The sequence below is a fragment of the Ornithorhynchus anatinus genome, chromosome 17 (assembly GCF_004115215.2).
Source record: "Ornithorhynchus anatinus isolate Pmale09 chromosome 17, mOrnAna1.pri.v4, whole genome shotgun sequence".
Classification (NCBI taxonomy): Eukaryota; Metazoa; Chordata; class Mammalia; order Monotremata; family Ornithorhynchidae; genus Ornithorhynchus; species Ornithorhynchus anatinus.
Genome location: NC_041744.1, coordinates 12478109 through 12496967, shown reverse-complemented (window position 1 = coordinate 12496967; position 18859 = coordinate 12478109). Strand labels below are relative to the sequence as shown.

At 40.5% G+C, this 18859-nt stretch overlaps 1 protein-coding gene across 1 annotated transcript in view; it reads right to left on the bottom strand.

The window, feature by feature from the left end:
• Positions 1–18859, bottom strand: part of INTS2 (integrator complex subunit 2) — a 41061-nt gene that overhangs the window by 15804 nt on the left and 6398 nt on the right. Inside the window, exons 4-13 of the mRNA XM_029082138.2 lie at positions 16803–16905; positions 16386–16499; positions 14418–14548; positions 14001–14174; positions 11726–11952; positions 8688–8813; positions 7017–7088; positions 6818–6932; positions 4544–4612; positions 941–1075 (exon numbers count right to left, since the gene is read on the bottom strand). Of these exons, the coding sequence (XP_028937971.1) occupies positions 941–1075; positions 4544–4612; positions 6818–6932; positions 7017–7088; positions 8688–8813; positions 11726–11952; positions 14001–14174; positions 14418–14548; positions 16386–16499; positions 16803–16905 (1266 nt within the window). The remainder of the gene's footprint in view (positions 1–940; positions 1076–4543; positions 4613–6817; positions 6933–7016; positions 7089–8687; positions 8814–11725; positions 11953–14000; positions 14175–14417; positions 14549–16385; positions 16500–16802; positions 16906–18859) is intronic.

Sequence of the window (18859 nt, the reverse complement as noted above, 5' to 3'; positions counted from 1 at the left end):
AGAGAAATGAAGCGACTTGCCCAAGGTCACACAGCGGGTAAGTGGCACAACTGGAATTAGAACCCAGGTCCTGTGCTAGCTCACAGCTATATGTAAACAAAATGACAAATCCTATTCTACCAGAGGGGGTACCTCAGGTCCAAAACTAATATTTTCTTCATTTCCAATCCTTCCAGAGGACAGTATATTTATTCTGTTTCCAGGAATGTTTATGATACTAACCCCAATCTGCATTTAGAATCAAGACCATCTCAATGTAAGCCCGAGCAGTGGCTGTGAGCCCATTGCTGGGTAGGGATTGTCTCTACCTGTTGCCAAACTGTACTTTCCAAGCGCTCAGTACAGTGCGCTGCACACAGTAAGCGCTCAATAAATACAGTTGAATGAATACGAAAAAGATACAGAGCTCTCACTCAGAAACCAAGTGCCTGAATCTTTTACAACTGCTTTTCACTTCATTTTTACAAGGACATATTTACCCCCACCCACGAGGACACCATTTTTCACTTTTGAGAATATTCCTATACGCTCTTATCACAAAGGAAAAAATGATTTAATGCTAGTTCACAGATGGAATGTTCAAAATCAAAGAGCAACTAAACCCATAATTAGTCTGCTGGACAGTTAAAAATCAGTAGGTTTATAAACCCATTATTTACAAAACCAAGGACAGAAATGCACATGGTCTTGTGCAATATCTGAAGGAGTCTAGGAAGTCTTTCCCAATGACTTTTCTACTACACCTTCATACCGATACCTCATGTTTTCCGCTACCGTAGCCTAAGACTTCTTGCCGATGAATCTCAAACCTGATCAATGACATTTAAGAAATGTATTTGGGCAGAAGTACATAAGGCAAGCTCGAATAATTTAAAATGGCAGAAAACACTGATGGAACAAAAGTTTAACTGCTTTGCAAAGTTCTGAAACAGAATTATACCTTTATAGATACTTTGTGCTTGGTGAAGGATCGGCTTCTGAGAAGTTGGTAAATACAGTGAATGGGCAAAAATCCAATGATGTTGGCACTCAAGTTGCTCGTTACAGGAACTCGAACCGCATGGGCTGTGACAACCTGAAGGAAAAGGTCCCAAATCATTTTCGTTCAAGGGAAATAAATAATAGTAACATTTGTTAAGTGCTTACTGTTTGCCAGGCACTGAACTAAGCATTTGGGTGGATACAAGCAAACTGGGTTGGGCATAGTCCCTATCCCACTTGGGACTCATTGTCTCAAACCTCGTTTTACAGATGAGAGAACTGGCACAGAGAAGTGAAGTGACTTACCCACCGTCACACAGCAGACAGGTGACAGAGCTGGGATTAGAACCCATGACCCTTTCTGACTTCCAGGCCCTTGCTCTATCCACTATGCCACTCTCAGAGTGTTTAGGAAACATCTGATGACTGCCTTCCCATTTAGAGTTGATTTTTCCATACAGGAGGAAGGCAAACTTCAGATTCCATTAGAACATCAATTCCTTGGTGGCAGAGATTATAACTTTGGCCTCTACTGTCCTCTCTCCAACTGCCCAGGAGTCTTCGGGTGCATTACAATTCTACTGACTGACTGGTTGGAAAGTAAATGCCAAGGTAAATCAGGTATGATGGGATCTTCAGGAATGAATCATGAAAATAAATATATTATTTTAGAAACTCCTTTGAGAATGGTGCAGGTAACTGTGGCGTCTTCTGTTCACAACCAGAGAAGCACGTGAAACCTGGATCCATTGGCAAAACTTCATGATACTACCTGACAATCCCATGAGACAGAAAGTGTCACTATGAATTAACCGAAGAATTAAATGTCCACATGCAGGAAACAATGCTTAGAGTGTTTATCATTGCTATAGAATTTTGTAGATTACTTAAATATATAATGCAATAACTGTTCTAAAGGAGTCATTCAAAAGCACGAAAAATTACAAGCCTAGATTTCATGAGCAGAATGGTCTCCAGTTTAGGACATGTCTAATATTTCCCACACTTAAAAATGCTTCAGTTACAAAGGAAACAAGGAATTGACAATAAATTAATTTTCCTGCTTCTCCTAATCAAGAAGGGCAGGAATATTCATTCATTCAATCACATTTACTGAGCGCTTACTGTGTGCAGAGCACTGTACTAAGCGCTTGGAAAGTATAATTTGGCAACAGATAATCAATAATGGAAATTGATCCTCAAGATCTCCTTGAAGATACTGGCATTAAGGCTGAGGCTGCACACGTAAATACAACAGCGAGACAAGATTTTTTAAAAGTTTAATCTATGATTCAGTGGGAAATATACAAAACTGTTAATCATGGGGTCAAAAGATAGAAACAAGAACCAAGCATCTTGTAGGCTATTCTTTATGCAAATGAAAATGTATGACTTTTTGTGACTTTCCCCAGTTAGTCGACAAGCAACTGAGATTACACTCTCAGGGGAGAGATCTGCATGGATAAGAATGATTTGTAGAGAATTCTGCAAAATACATTTTTGTTTTGTTCCATACCTGCAAAAGATAGCTCTATGCTAAGTACCTTCCCAATGTAATTATAATGAACCCTAAAGACAAAACTGATGTTAGCAGAGCCAACATCAGATAATAATAATAATGATAATAACTTGTATGTAAGCTCATCCTCTAGACTGTAAACTCATCATGGGCAAGGAATGTATCTCTTTACTGTTATATTGTACTCTCCCACGAGCTTAGTACAGTGCTCTGCACACATTAAGTGCTCAATCAATATCATTGGATGAATGAATGAAGGTTAAGTGTCAAGTAGCCCTCTAAGCCCTGGGATAAATAAAAGATCAACAGGTCCCACATGGGGTTCACAGTTTCAGTAGGTGGTAGACCAGGTATTGAATCCCCATTTTTTAGATGACGGATCTCAGGCACGGAGAATTGAACTGTGACTTGCCCAAGATCACTCGGCAGACAGGTAGTAGAGCGGGGATTAGAACCCAGGTCCCCGACTCCCAGGCCTGGGCTCTTTCCACTGAGCCATGCTGCTTCTCCATGATGCACTGCCAACTTTTTTTTTCCTTTTTCTTATTAATGGCATCTGCTAAGTGCTTACTGTGTGTCACGCCCTGATCTAAGCACTGGGATAGATACATGTTAATCAGGTTGAACACAGTCCATGTCCCACACAGGGTTTGGTCTTAATCTCCATTTTACAGATGAGGTAAGTGAGGCACAGAGGTGAGTGACTTATCCAAGGTCACACAGTAGACAAGTGGCAGAGACAGAATTAGAACCCAGGGTCTTCTAAATTAAGGGTGCAACATGGGTAGCACCACATCAGGATGAACCTGTGTCCAAACCACTTAATGTGTATCTACCCAGTGCTTACAACAGTGCTTGGCACATAATGAGCGCTTAACATGTACCATTATCATTATTAATAATAATAACCCTCATGCCAGGAGGCAAAATTGATTATCAGAGGTCACATCAGACTTTTCCATAAACTCTAACCCTACAAACCCCAAACCTTCGGCCTTTCTCTTTGGCTTTACAGAATCCCCCAAGTCTAGGAAAACTGCTTAGAGAGTGGAGAACTGTTGCCGAATTGTACTTTCCAGGCACTTAGTATGGTGCTCTGCACAAAGTAAGTCTCAATAAATACGACTGAATGAATGGAGCCCATTTGCAACCCAAGGTAACTGCTGTAAATCATGCATGGCCACAGGCCAGGCAGAACGCATACATGAGGAAACAATTCCACAGCAATTTTACCTTCTCTCTTTGGGGACATTATCCATTCCTAATGGACTTATTTGCTACTAAAAGTGCTAGGTGCCAAGACCCCTATCATTAGCCAGCTAACAAAACAGGGCATTTTACCATCAATAAAAACAGAAAAATCTGTCAACTTTGTTTAACCTGACATCAGGGTCACCCCTTGCAGTTCCACATAATGGGAAAGTGGCCCATTTAAAACCGACCCTGGGATGCATAATGTGGCTTTACATGAGGTCTACTTTAAATAGAATATTCTTTCCAAGAGATGAAACAATGAAGCAAACCACCTAAGTTTCAGAGAAATCAGAAAATCAGATGGAGTGTGATTAAAAAAAGAATGATAGAACATTCAGGAAGGCATTTTCTTTCATTCAAGTGTTGATTTTCCTTAAAAAGAGTTAACAGGCCTCTAATAAGACAGTCCATCGAATTCAAGCAACTATGAAATATTACCCCCCACCTCCTGCCAAATGGCTGAATGATTTCTTTTTCCAAGCATTTCAGTAATCAACTTCAGTTATCAATATTCTATTTTGATAGATTCCCAATTTTATTTTGCCATTTTGTCTATATAAAAGGCAAAATGAAAAACCATTCCAAACGATGATTTTGGAGTTGACATTTTATTTTATGAAATTCTGCAGTAAAATTTCAATGAAGTGTTTCATATTCCAGTTCAAATCAATCAAGATTCCCGACTTGCGGTCAATATGGCCCAACAGAAAATTACCACCAATATCGACCAAACAAGCCACATAGTACTGTAAAAGGGTAAAAGAGATACTCAAGAATAAAGGAGAGTACCTGTTCAGTAAAAATCTCCTGTGTAAAAATGGTCTTCATCCTACTCAGGGAGCTTGGTTTAATTACAATCTGAAATATAAAATGACAGAGTTCTGCAATCAAGCTCAGGTGTCATGCTATATAACTTGTTCATATTAAAAATATTACAACAATGACAGTAACTGTGGTATTTGTTAAGTGCTTACTATGCACCAAGCACTTTACTAAGTGCTGGGGTAGATATAACATCATCAAGTTGCATTCACAGCCTAAGTAGGAGGGAGAACTGGTATTGAATACCCATTCTCCAGATGAGGGATTTAAGGCACAGAGAAATGAATAATAATAATGATGGTATTTGTTAAGCGCTTACTATGTGCCAAGCACCATTCTAGGCACTGGGGAAGGTACAAGGTAATTAGGTTGTCCTACGTGGGCTCACAGTCTTAATCTTCATTTTACAGTAGAGGGAACTGACACCCAGAGAAGTTAAGTGACTTGCCCAAGGTCATGCAGCAGGTAAGTGGTGGAGCCAGGATTAGAATCCAGGTCCTCTGACTCCCAGGCCTGCCTCTTTCCACTAGACCATCCTGTTTCCCTCTGCTTCACATTACAAACCCCTGCTTATAGTTAAGCTCTTTATGGGCAGGGATTGTGCATACCAATTCGACTGAACTGAACTCTCCTACATGTTAAGTACAGTGCTCTGCACACACTGACTTGACAGATATAGACTGAGAGTTCCTTAGGGGCAGGAAATGTGTCTTATGTTTCTGTTGTACTCTCCCAAATGCTTAATAAAATGCATTGCATCTAATAATAAATATTAAATATAAATATTACAACTACTCCTCCTATTTAATATACAGATATGCTTATACTTGAGGTCTCTTTCAACTAGATCTTCTGGTGACTATTCATACTTTCTCGCTTTTGTGAATTGGGATATGACCAGGCAAATAATGATTAATGCCATGTGGATAGTAAAACCCAAACTTCATTTTGCATTTCTTGACTAACCTCCCTTAAGTAAGGGAGAGATGGCATAAACTATAAAGACTATGATAAGCATCTGTCTTGGTCATCGAGGCTCCATGAAGAATATATAGTAATTTTTCAAGCATGCCATTTGCCTGGTGTGTGACTTTGGGCAGTCACTCTGCATCTTTGTGCCTCAGTTTCCTCATCTGCAAATGGAGATAAAATACCTGTTCTCCCTCCCTCTTAAAGCGTGAGTTGCGCATGGGAGAGGGAGTGCGTATGCCCTGATTATTTTCTACTTGCCCCAGCGCGTGGCACCTGGTAAATGCTTCACCAATGTTACTCCTAAAAAAGCATTAAAGAATTATTTTTGTAAAAACTCTTAAGCAAAACAGAAAAATAAAAATTATGTAAAGTGGAAAATTAAGAAGTGATACGCACAGTAAGGCAAATCACTATTAGAGATGCCCTTAAATAAATTGTACTCTTCTAAAAGAGATATTTGACTTTGTCATATTTTTTTCACTGTCATAGTCAATTCAAATATCAAAATCTTTCTACTGAAGTTATCTTTGTGCAACTGCAAGTGACTTTTGCTTCACCTCGTATATAGCTACTTGGCATTTATACGTTGATATATGTACTGAATGATAATACTCATATGTCGTAGTATGTACCAGGTAATATGTGCTGAGCGCTTGGGAGAGTACATCACGGCAGAGTTGGTAGGCCTACAAGGTTCAAAGGCAGCCCGGCCTAGCAGAAAGAGCAAGGGACCTGGGTTCTAGTCCCGGCTCTAACACTTGCCTGTTGGATGACTTTGGGCATCTCTGTGCCTCAGTTTCCTCATGTTACTTAACATCTCTGTATCTCAGGTTCCTCATCAGTAGAATGGGTCAAAATACTACTTCACCCTCCTTCCTAAACTGTGAGCATCATGTGGGACAGAGACTGTGACAGGTGCGATTATCTAGACTTTAAGCTCCTAGGGTGCATGGAATGTGTCCGTTTATCGTTATTTTGTACTCTCCCAAGTGCTCAGTACAATGCTTCGCAAACAGTAAGTGTTCAATAAATACAACTGAATGAATGAACACTATATGAAGGACGTGAACCACGGTGTCTTAGAACACTGGCTCCTTGAGAGCAGATAACTCAGGGTAAATGTGTTTCGTAAGAGCCTAGCATAATGAGTGCTCAATAAATATTTAAGACAGAACATGACAAACTCCAGGGCCAAGTTTTGTTACTTAACATTATTAAAAAAAGGCCCACATACACATACTTTCTGTTAGGAAGTAAAAGAGAAATTACCTTCATTCCCAAAGTTGAACAGACTAAATCAATAATGGCACTAAGCTGGTTGCTATGGAAATACATAGCTACCAATAATAGCATCTCTCCAAAGGAGGCAGAAACTCCAGAAGTACTGTAAGAACAGAAAAATGATAATGACTTTTCAAAGCAAGAGAAATAGACACGATCACCTAGTTGGAAAATTAAGCAGTCTTACCTTTCAAAATAGGCTTCTTCTTTTATCATCCAACTTAGCCACATCACCATTAGCTGCTCCTGCTCAGGTGTACTGAAAAACATAGAACAGCCTCTGAACATTTAACTGAGAAAATGTATGTCACTCTAAAGACAGCATTCTGAAAAGGACACACAGCTCTATAGAAGTGGGTCATAATGATCTTCCCTTTCACTCATCCAATATTGACAGCTAAATAAAAAGTCTTGAATTTTAGTTGTTGGTAATGGAGAGACAAACTGCCTAAGGTGCCGAAGAAGCAATTACAGATAGCCTCCGCCCTTGGATTACTGTATGAAGTTCGAGGAGTCACTGCTCAGAGTCCCACTTTCCTCTTTTAAATGGAGTTGATGTCGAGGGGCTCCACCCCCAGCCCCACAGTACTTAGGATCATATCCTTAAACTCCGCTGTTTCTCCTCCCTCTAATTTCTTTTAAGGCCAGTCTCACGCCACTGGACTGTACACTCCTTATTATTATTATGGTATTTGTTAAGTGCTTTCTAAGTGCCAGGCACTGTTCTAAGCTCAGGGGTAGATAGAAGACAGTCAAGCTGGACACAGACCTGATCCCACAAAGGGCTCATAGTCTTAATCCCCATTTTACAGAGGAGGGAACTGAGGCCCAGATAAATTAAGGTGACTTGCCCAAGGTCACACATCATTGAGGGCAGGGACTGTGTCCACTAACCCTATTGCACTGTACTCTCTTAAGTGCTTAGTACAGTGCTCTGCACATAGTAAGTGGTCAATAAATACCGTTGACTGACTGATTGGGCTTTTGGGATCCTATGATAAAACTCTCCTCTTCACCCCTTACATTTTATTATTTTGCTTTTAACATGACTTCCCATCTGGTTGGTAGTACCTACAATACCAAAGTAAGAATCTTTTAGGGGATTAGAAACTACTCTCTTATTTTTATTGAATTGCTCACTACATGTCAAGCACTCTTCTAAATGCTGGGGTAGATACAGGTTAATCAGGTGTGGACATAGTCCCTGTCCCACATGGGGCTCCCAGTCTAAATAAAGTGAAGAATGGGTATTGAATCCACATTTTACAGATGAGGAAACTGAGGCACAGAGAAGTGACATGCCCAAGGTCACACAGCGCACAAGTGGCAGAGCTGGGATTAGAACCCAGGTCTGTCCCCTAAGCCTCAATAGTTATGTCCCAGGAAGTATAAACCAGCCAGAGGGCATCTGCTTTAACCCACACTGATGAAGACAAAACTACAGACCAAACATCAACTGAGAGGAAACTGCATGAATCTGACTACGCAAAGAAGACTAGTCCTCTCTGGGAGAAGGAAGAGGTTGAATCAATGGTCAGAATTCATATTTCTAGCCAGAGCAACCTTACACTGATCAGATGTGCTCGAGACTGTAAGCTCGATGTGGGCGGGAAATGTGTTCATTGTTATTTTGTGTTCTCCCAAGCTCTTAGTACAGTGCTCTGCATACAGTAAGTGCCTAGTAAATATGATCGACATGAATGAATGAATGTGCAAGGAGTCAGAGCATCCCCAGGATACACGTTAAGTGCTAAAAACTTGCATTTTATATGGATGACCAAAAGCTCAAGCCATTTGCAACTCACAGGGGCTGTAACCACTAAGTCAGTTAAAGAAACCCAGTCTCAAACCAAGATACCTGACAAGTGTAGAAAAGGCCAGCAGCATACAGAAGGAAAGAGAAACAAAGCGAACTCCAGCTGGTGTGGCAGGAGGACGACTTGTCATTAACTGTAGCAACTGTTCAGCTTCTTCATCAGTAGGTCTAAATGAGAATAAAATCATAAGTGCTTTGGCAACCAATTACCCTAGCCAAGAAAGCCTGTTCAACTACAAAAACTGGATTTCAAGAACTGTTTACACAAAACCAAATGTGAAACTCTTATATTTTAAACCCAAAATGTGTTCCACCTTAAAAAGCATATATGAACTGCATATATTAAAATGAAAAGGGGTGAGTAGTTAAAGAAGAACCCCGCCACTTACATTTTTAGTCATCAGGCACGAAACAAAACTAATTATAATCAACGGTTAATACCACAAGAGCCTCTCGGGGAAGAACTAAGCAAAACAAATTTACTTTAACTCTACGTAGAAGCTAAAATACATATTGTTCTGTAAACTGCAGTTGCCTGCAGTTCCTGGAAAATACTGTATCTTATTTCTGGAGGGAGGTGGCAGATCTGAACTCTTATGGTGACCCAAAGGACAGATATGTAATTCAGCTTGACTCTGGCTCCCTTGCAGCACTTCCTACCGGCATAACAAAGCTGCAGGATTCTAGGTAAGATCCAAATTGTGGATCCAACCTCCAGGAGGTTTCAAGAGATGCTCCTGACTCCCTACAGCCCCCAGAATGGGTGTCTAGAGATTTATTCTACATCTTTCACTCCCCTTTATGAAAGCATATTTTAAGAATAGAAGTAATGTCATTTACTGGGTCAGGCCAATGACACATCAGGTCCAGGATTCTGTCTCAGTCGGTGGCAAACAGATGTTTGAAGGAACAGTGCAACGGCTGCCCACCTTGACATCCACCAGAAGGGTTAGGATCTTTCATCCCTAAACCCTAACTCTCCTTCTACGAACCCAAAGTGGCCCCCTCATGCACACGGCTTGTCCTGTCAGCGGCCATGAAGCAAAGCAGAGCGTGTAGATAATCTTGTATGAACGGCAGCTGGAAGTAAAGGAACTTCTACTCACATCCACAATCCCCAGTCTCCAACTTTTTTTGCTGGGAAGTTTCAAGATTTCTAGGTAAGCATTTCAGAGCTTGGCAGTTTCTGGTACCCTTTCCTGAGGGACACCGCTAGGTACACTCCTCCATTCTGAAAAGCAGCCATTTATTGCTACCCTTAGCATCCAGTAGTTCAGTCATTTTTTTAACCTCTGATTGAACACTCTTCCAATCCCATGCTTACTCAGGGATTGTGTCCATCTCCAACTGCTTGTCTCCACCCCAGCGCTTACTACAGTGCCTGGCACATAGAAAGCACTTAACGCATACATTATTATGTGTGCTTTTTTTTTTTTAAGAGGAGTAGAATCCTGCCAAGGCCCTTTGTAAATCTACATATATTGTGTCCATTGTTTCATCTACTCTCTATACATATTGACCCTTTCAACTCGAGAAGTAGTGAAGCTCAATTTCTCTTTCAGAAAACATGTGATCGCTTCCCTCGGCAGGCTCTAAACTAAGGTCTGGTTTGCCATCTAGAATTAAATCAAATATATTAACTTTCCTTTTGAGTTCCCAAGACTAATTGGACTAAAAAATGATTTAATCTAGCCAGAAATCTTACCTGAACTTCTCACCCTCTGAGAAATTCAACCAACCCCAACAGAGTTAACGGAAGTCTCACATTATTACTACCTGGACTACTTTTACCGCTTACTTCCCCAATCCTACCTAACATTTCTTGATAGGGTGGTCTTGGGAACAGCCCTGATATAATACTTTTGTTTCAAGTGAGCAATTTCTAGTCAAATGAGATTCCACAGTATTCCTAACTGGAGAGAGATTTTTGTTATTACCATTATCTTTATGATTCTATTTGGAAATACTTCTATGTCTCTTTCCCCTGTTAGAGTGATAGCTCCTTGTGGTGAGGGAACCTGTCGCATGCTTCGGCGGTACTTTCCCAAGCACTTAGTATGCTGCATTGCATGCGAGGAGAATGCTGACTACCTACTTTCACTTCTATTACTTGTAGTGCCATATCCTTGCTTATGCACCTACCCCTGCCATTTCTCTAGCAGTTATAACTTGAAAGCACCTTTATCCCCTGAGTTTTCTTCCCTCCATTAAGTTTTCAAAATGTCAATTTTATCACAGCCCTCAACTAGGCAACAAGCATTTCAATTTTCCCGTATATTTGAGACTTCTAATATTAATGTAGCAACATTTGCATTATGGTGAATTTCACCTCTCCTTATTTCTCTATCTAATGGACAGTTCAATCTGCCCCCCTCATATTTTCTCAAATTCAAAGTTTAATTTTCCCTGATTCCCTCCAGGATCCAAATCTTTGAACTCCAAAGAACTATATCAATCTGGAACTCATGCTATTTCATACTCATTAGCTTTTCCCTAATTAGTACATGTTGCACCATGTACAATTCAACACTCTGTTGCTGGAATTCCACATACTTGATCTAATTAGCCTTTTGATCTGTTTGGCCTCAGTTGTTCGTCTCTAAGTTGCTCTGAATTGAGGCTTTGACTTCATAACAAGATTAAGTTTTTTGCTTTACTTTTCCTCTGGATTAGAATCATTAAGTCAATGGGAAACAGGGGTTTGGGGCCTTGAGTCGTGTCTTTCATATGGATTAAAGAAACCTAATCCATTTCGCTAACTTGATATTTCAGAAGACCAAGTTTTTTTTCAAAAATATGTCATGCTACAACAGGTTTTACTACACACTGTGTCTTGGCATAAAATCTGGTGGAAGGTCCACTAAGTGTCCTAGTTTCATTCCTCAAGCAAGCGATCCATATGCTGAGTCTGCATTTCTGTCTCAAGAGATATGATCTGAAATCACCAGAGGTAATGAGGACTCCTGGAGAGAGTCACAACATGCTATTTAAATCTTTCAGAGGATGGCCTTTTGTCACATTTATAGGGCTAAAAAGTAGAGAATCAAAATTTAAAAGGAAAGAATCAAAAGGTTGAGTACTTGAGTCCAGCGATCCCCATCAAAGCACAGTAGAGACGTAATAATGCACTGGCTTTCACAACATGCTCTTCTTTCAGCCCTGAATACACAGACACAGTGGGCTCCATGTCTACGTCAGCTTCTTCCACAATGCGTGTGCTTCGTACTGTGGGTAGAATTCCCATCAGCTCCAGGAGAAGCTGCCTTCTCATCTGCCAAAGGACGGAACTGCTCGTTTCTCTTTTTCTCTGTAAGAAAAATGCATTTAGAGAAGGAAACCATCGAGCCTTTTTTAAGATTTTAAACACTTGAAGGACTCATTTACAAAACACTTGACTGTGTCCCAATTAAATTAGACTTTAAAGGGTTTTTTTTTTAAGGAGAGAGATCAGCTATAGATTAATTCATTTCTCAGTTTTAATAAGAACCCCACCCCATCCCCATAGGCAGCAATATACTTTCACCACAGATTCAGCATCATTTCTGAAAGCTACACACTCGACAGCAACATTGGCACTACCCTTTGGGACTAAAGAGGAGTGGTAACCTTGGTGACCAGGGTTGCAGGGACAAGTGACTCAGCACCTAATTGGCTGAAAAATACAAATTACATAAAGCTGATGGGAATCTTCAAATTCCAATCATCCCTTAAACATGCCCGCTCCAGAAATGAGAATGGTCAGGAATGTGTGTGTGGAGAAGTAGAGAGGAAGAAAGAGAACACAGTGAGTGGGACAGAGAGAATGAAATCCAGAGAAGAAACTGAAGATTAGTAAAAGTTTCCCTCAACTTGGTCCCCAGAAGCTAGATTACCTTTAAGGAAGTCTAAAGGGCTTCCATATTCTGCCTCCTCGCTTGCAAAAGAAATCATATTTGTTCAAATCATGCAATCTCTATTTTTCCCACCTCGTTGAGGTTGATTTTATATATAGATGTATATATGTATGTGTGTACACATATATACATAAATATATATTATAAATACACATATTTTTATATATATATCAATTGACTTTTATGTATTTAACGACATCAAAGAACAAAAAACAGATGTGCAGAAACCTCTAGAAAACATGCCATCCTAAAGCAAGAGGAAGGCATTGGTCAATACAGTGTTGTATTATCGGTCAATTATTATTATTGGTCAATATAGTATAGTATAGCCACTGGAAGGAGCATCTGGAGATTGATGACATCCTGTGTGACATTATTAGAGGCAGTTCTGAAGTGACACTGCTTCCAAGGTACCTCTAGAATAGTAAACAAAGTGCATAGCTTAATCCCGTGGCCACTGGGAAAATATCCTAATGCCCTTTAAATTTGACTATTCTACTGTATACTGTGTTAAGTGAAAAGGAACCACTGAATGGTTAAACTGCAGGCTCTCATTTTATAAATCTCTTGAGTCACTAAACCAAATCAAAAAACCCAAGTTCCATGATATCGGTTCAAATGAAATAACATTAAGTTGATAGGCAACTACGACGTGACCTGTGACAAGGTGAAAGTGGACCAATTACTCATATGCTATATTCCAGACCTTAAATGCAACATCGCAGTATAGTTTGCTCACCCTTGTACGTGGTGTAGTACCAAGAAAACCACTAACACAGCAAACAATTTGATTAAATGAATGGGCTTAAAAATTCTAGCAAAACCAGAATAATTCAAGACAATTCAAGAAAAAAAGGAAGCCATGTGATTCAGTGACCTAATGAATATTGTAGGGGTTTGGAAGAACGGCGAACCCTAATCCTCCACTTACTGACTGCAACTCATTTTAATTTATATTTCAGCGTTGAATTCTGATGGGCCATTTTTATGAGAAATCACAAAAAATGAATATAAACTATTTTGTAAGTATAAAAATGCAAGAGAAATGTAATATAACAATAATGCTTCCTAGTGTTTGGCCCCATTATCTGACGGAGGTGGAGAGGAAGAGCAATAACAACCGACATGGAAGATGAGCAGAGAAAGCTGACCTAGGGAAGCCTGCGGGGAGTGAAAAGGCGGAAGGATCGGTAAAGGACCTGAACGTTCCCTGAACCACTCTTCCTTGATGCTTTCAGAGCCCAGCTCTCTCCCAGTCTTAAGCGCAGGCTGTCAGCTGGTCAGAAACTCCAGCATATGGACAAGTGCTTCTGATAACCAATCAACATGAGTGCTGCATTAATAATATTACTACTATTATTATGAACAGTGTTAGCCACTACAAAAACTCAACCATTTGAACTCCTCTATCTTTCCCTTCTATTTAACTGTTCATAAGTCCCCAGCCGTTTTTTTCACTCACTTGTTGTCCATTTCGGATGAACGTTCCAAACCAAGTCCGAACTTTCGCATTTGTTCCGAGAAGCAAGCCACTCACAAAGCAAACCAGGTCGCTTACTCCATCTTCAGAAACCTCATTCTTAGTGTGATCCAATGTCAAAGCCACTCCAAGACCAGGCAGGTGACATTCCTCCACCTAACAGGGAACATGGGGAAGAAATCCTAGTCGGTTCCATGAACACAGGAGAAGGGACGCTTTAAAGAACAATGAGGTCCTACAAGAGGACACTGGAAAGACAGAGAGAAGCAAGACACTTTCATTGTATATTCTCCACCCTAAGTCATCCTCAGATCCCCATGGGCAGAGGTTCTCCATTTCAGATTGGGGAGGGCTTAGATGTCAAACCTGGTCTCCCACCAAAAAAAAGCAGGTTCTTACCACCATGCCGCGCACTTTGAGAGCTTGTGAAGGATTCATTTTACACAGGTAGCGAAGTGCATCTGTCCTGCGACGTCCTCCAAAGCTTTCTTCGTCCTGTCGTTCACCATTCTTAATCAGGCCTCTACAAACTAAATATTCAAGGGCCTCTATCAATTCTGGAACCTCTCACGAGTAAATCACTTGAGACAATACAGCTTTGGGAATCACTGTTGGCTCTTCCCTAAATCCAGCTTCAAACAGGCAACAAAAATACTGCTTCCTCTCAGTAGAAGCCTGGTTTGATCAAGCTGTCCATTTGTTCCCTCACACTTCCCCCATTCTTAATCCCACAAAATTTCAATTAAACTATAGGTTGTTGGGAAAATGCGTAGAACTGTGAGCCTAAAGAATGGAGATCTTGTTTACCAAATATATCCTTGCAATCAGAACCTATCTGCCCTGCCTAGCCCTAACCAGATGATGCCCTGTCTTCATGGCAGCAGGATCAATTTCAAATTTACCTTTAGACTACATAACATTTTACAAAATGTTTCTCGAGGGGTGTAACTAGGCCTTTATATACTGGGGGCAGGGTCTGCAAGCTGTACCACCTCCATGTGGTAACCTTCCATTGGTTGGATGTGTGTGCCCTGGATTTTATATCTCTATTCTAAGAATTAGAAAGGCATTTCAATCTTCATGGCTCATTTCCCAGCCTCTTAAGTGGCTGGCAACTGGCAGCCAAAGTGACATGGAGGCAATGAGAACAATGAGGTTTTCCTAGAGATGAAGTGGAAAGTGAGGGAAACTAGACATTTCAGTGGATAATCTCAACCCCAACTCAACCACAGATCACCTTAGTCACAAATGACAACCAAATGTGACTCATTTTCTAGCAGGGACTTGCACTGGGCAATTCATTTCACAGAGGCCTGGGTGACACAGAAACAACTCTCGGGCCATTACCTGCATGAAATAGAGGTAAATGACTTCTTATCTAGTTAAGCTATCTAGTTGAGCCAGCTGGCTTCCTTATTATCCATGCAAACCTTGGTAAACATCCATTTTTAAATTCCCAGCCTCTTGCTTGAGTTTTCTATAAACATTCACTACTTCCTTGACATACATTATCCTTCAATTTTTTTCACCATACAATCTCCTGAAGTTCTTCCTCGGTTCCCCACTCCCAGAATACCCCTCCCCTAAAATGACTGGCACATGGCAATCGGGAGGGGATGGCTCTCCTTTGGCAGAGGTTGCAAAAAAATTGGAATAGTAGAGGCAGAACTGAAAGAAGCCAAAAGCACTTCAAGTGGCGTGAGCTTCGGTACAGCCAGGGATAATCCTTAAGGGTTCACAAGGGGAAAGGGACTGTCAGTCAGACATTAAGTCTTTTCAATCACTCCTGTTCGTGTGGCACTTAATGGCATCCTCAAATGCTAAAAATATACAGACATACAATTGTACCTACACCAGTGTACCGAGTGTACCCACACTAATTGATGGGACAGAGTGACGACAGAAGAATAGGGAGTTTAATGTCACAACCAATTCCACTGTGTAGAGTTGCCCCCAAAGACTCTCATATTGAAAGAAACAGCATTACCTCAATCCAGACTGTTAAAAACCTTAGTGGAAACAAGATTCTCATGATGTCCTGAATTAGGCCACCCTGAAATAACCACTCTGAGGGGAGAAGGGTGTCGATTGCCAGGTTATAGTCATTGTCCTTTCCTTAAAGAATGGGGGAGAGGGACATTTTATTCTGGAGCTTTGAAAATTAAGCAGCAGTAGCAATTAGGACAACCTCGGGGGTCCAAAGCTCTTCTTTCTCCCTTACTCCTCTGCCCCTCTTCCCCACATCTCAAAAACAAAGCTAACAAACCTTTGCCCTACCAGCCAATCGATTGTTTGCTACCTTTCTTGTCCACTGATAATTCATAGAGAGGAGGCAGCTTCAGCCATCAAACAGTGAAGATCACCTACCTTCATTAAAACTATCAGGAACATTGGCCACCAAGAGACACAGGAACCAGGCTCCGTTTCGAACATGCAACAAGGCTTCGGCCACATCAACTATAGGAAGCAGGGAAGGGAGCTCTGCAAGAAAACAATTTCAGAGTCTCAAAATTACTAGCTGATGAAATACTAAACTATTATATACTAAGCAGAGTTGTCTGCAATGCTCATTTCTCTCCTGACATTATGTGGTCATACTCTAAACTTATTTAATTCATTAGCCTTTCTTTCAATGCCTAAAGATCTAGCTGTCTTGATGATCAGAACTAAACATCGAAACATTTTTTTCCCCCATTTGTTGATTCTGGAAATAATCCAACGTTTCAGGCTCAGTTATAAAATGAAAGACTTCTGAAATGGTTACTAAAACTCAGTATACAGCACCTGCTTGTAAAATGCAGAGAACATCTGCTGCTTCTTCTAAGTAGACTGGACTCTCAAACAGCTCAGAAGATTTGAGAAAAAATTCTCCATTTGACTCAGACACCTACAAAGAAAAAAAGACTCACGATCTTAATGTAAATTAAAATGAAGGTATTGTTGCCTTCAGCCAGATTTTTTTTAAAAACATAGAATTTGTTAAGCACTTACAACATGCCAGACACTGTTCTGAGCATTGGGGTAGATACAAGCTAATGAGGTTGGACACAGACCATGTCCCACATGGATCTCACACTTTTAATCCCATTTTACAGTTGAGGTAACTGAGGCACAGAGAAGTTAAGTGGCTTGCCCGAGGTCAGACAGCAAACATGTGGGAGAGCGAGGATTTGAATCAGGTTCTTCTGACTCCCAAGCCCATTCTCTTTCTACTAGGCAACCCTTCTTCTCTAAAGAAACACTGATCTGAATAACACCAATTTCAGTCCTGCTAAAACTTATTTCAAATAGTCATTCGATTCAAACCAATTCAAAAGACTGTTTAGCTGAGGCTGCACCATCCTCAAAGACTGCAATGTAGTATAGAGACATATTTGGAGCAAACAAAACAAAAACAAAAACAAACACATTCTGATATGTTAAAACAATTGACCAGGAATGCCCAACATAGGGGTTTTATTATTAGTATTACTAATAATAACATAATTATTATAATAATAGCATTTGTTAATCGCTTACTATGTGCCAGTCACTGTACTAAGTGCTGGGTGGATACACGCAGATTGGGTTGGACAGAGTCCCTGTCCCACATAGTCTCAATCCCCATTTTACAAAAGAGGTAACTGAGGCCCAGTGAAGTGACTTGCCCAAGGCCACACAGCAGATAAGAGGTAGAATGGGGATTAGAACCTGTGACCTTCTGACTCCCGAACCCACGCTCTATCCACTAAACCATGAGCATCTTGCCAAGAAAATGCTGGCTTTAACCTTGGCAAGTACGGTGGAAACCCATTTGGTGCCTATGAAAAGATGATCAAATTCAAGTTCAATTTTATAATAGCAAATGAGATAGATTCTCATATAAGAGACGTCTGGGATACTTAATTGCACCACAATACACATTCTCCCCTATCTTTAAACATTAATGATTGCTTTATAAATTCCATTCAATATTCAAATTCTACCAGATAGTTATCTACTTCCATTCACCCATTTTCATGTATCATTTAACTTTTAAATTTGGGAACTGCTCACAACTGGAGAATGACCAATCATCTATTTTATTATAACTAACAACTCAACTAGAAAGTTTTCCATATCAAAGACAAATGAATACTGTCCTACTGGCTTGGAACTCCCACCAAATTCCCAATTTTTAGGATTTTTGCGGGGGGCATTTGTTAAGCATTTATGACTGTATTAAGCACTGGCATAAATGCAAGCAAATCAGATGGGAGAGAGTCCAACTCCCACGTGGGGCTGTCTTAATCCCCATTTTACAGATGAAGTAACTGAGGCATAAAGAAGTTAAGTGACTTGTCCAGAATCACACAGCAGACAAGTGGAGGAGCCGGGATTAGAACCCAGGCCTTTCTGACACCCAGGCCCGCATTCTACCCACTAGGCCACACTGCTTCTCTGTGCCACACTACTTCTCTACTTCTCAGTTAATTCAAAACACCCCAAGACACCTCAGCCCAATAACTACCTTTAGCATTTATGAATATTAGGTCCATCATCACTATTTGTGAATAGACTACAGATTAGAGATAACAACAACACATACAGGAGACAATGATTTTGTATGCATAATGTGGCCAGAACTGGGGATCCCAAATTGGCCTTATCAGCGACTGATGAACTTCACCACAGTGATGCCTTCTAATACAAAGAATAACTATATATATAAATGTATAGATGTATCTTAAATTATGTCAATCAATACGTATTGAACACCTTTATCATGCAGAGCACCGTACTAAGAGTCTGGAAGAGTGCAACTGAGTTCTTAGATATGCTGATCCCTACCTTCAAGGGGTTTACGTTCCAGCAGGAGCGAC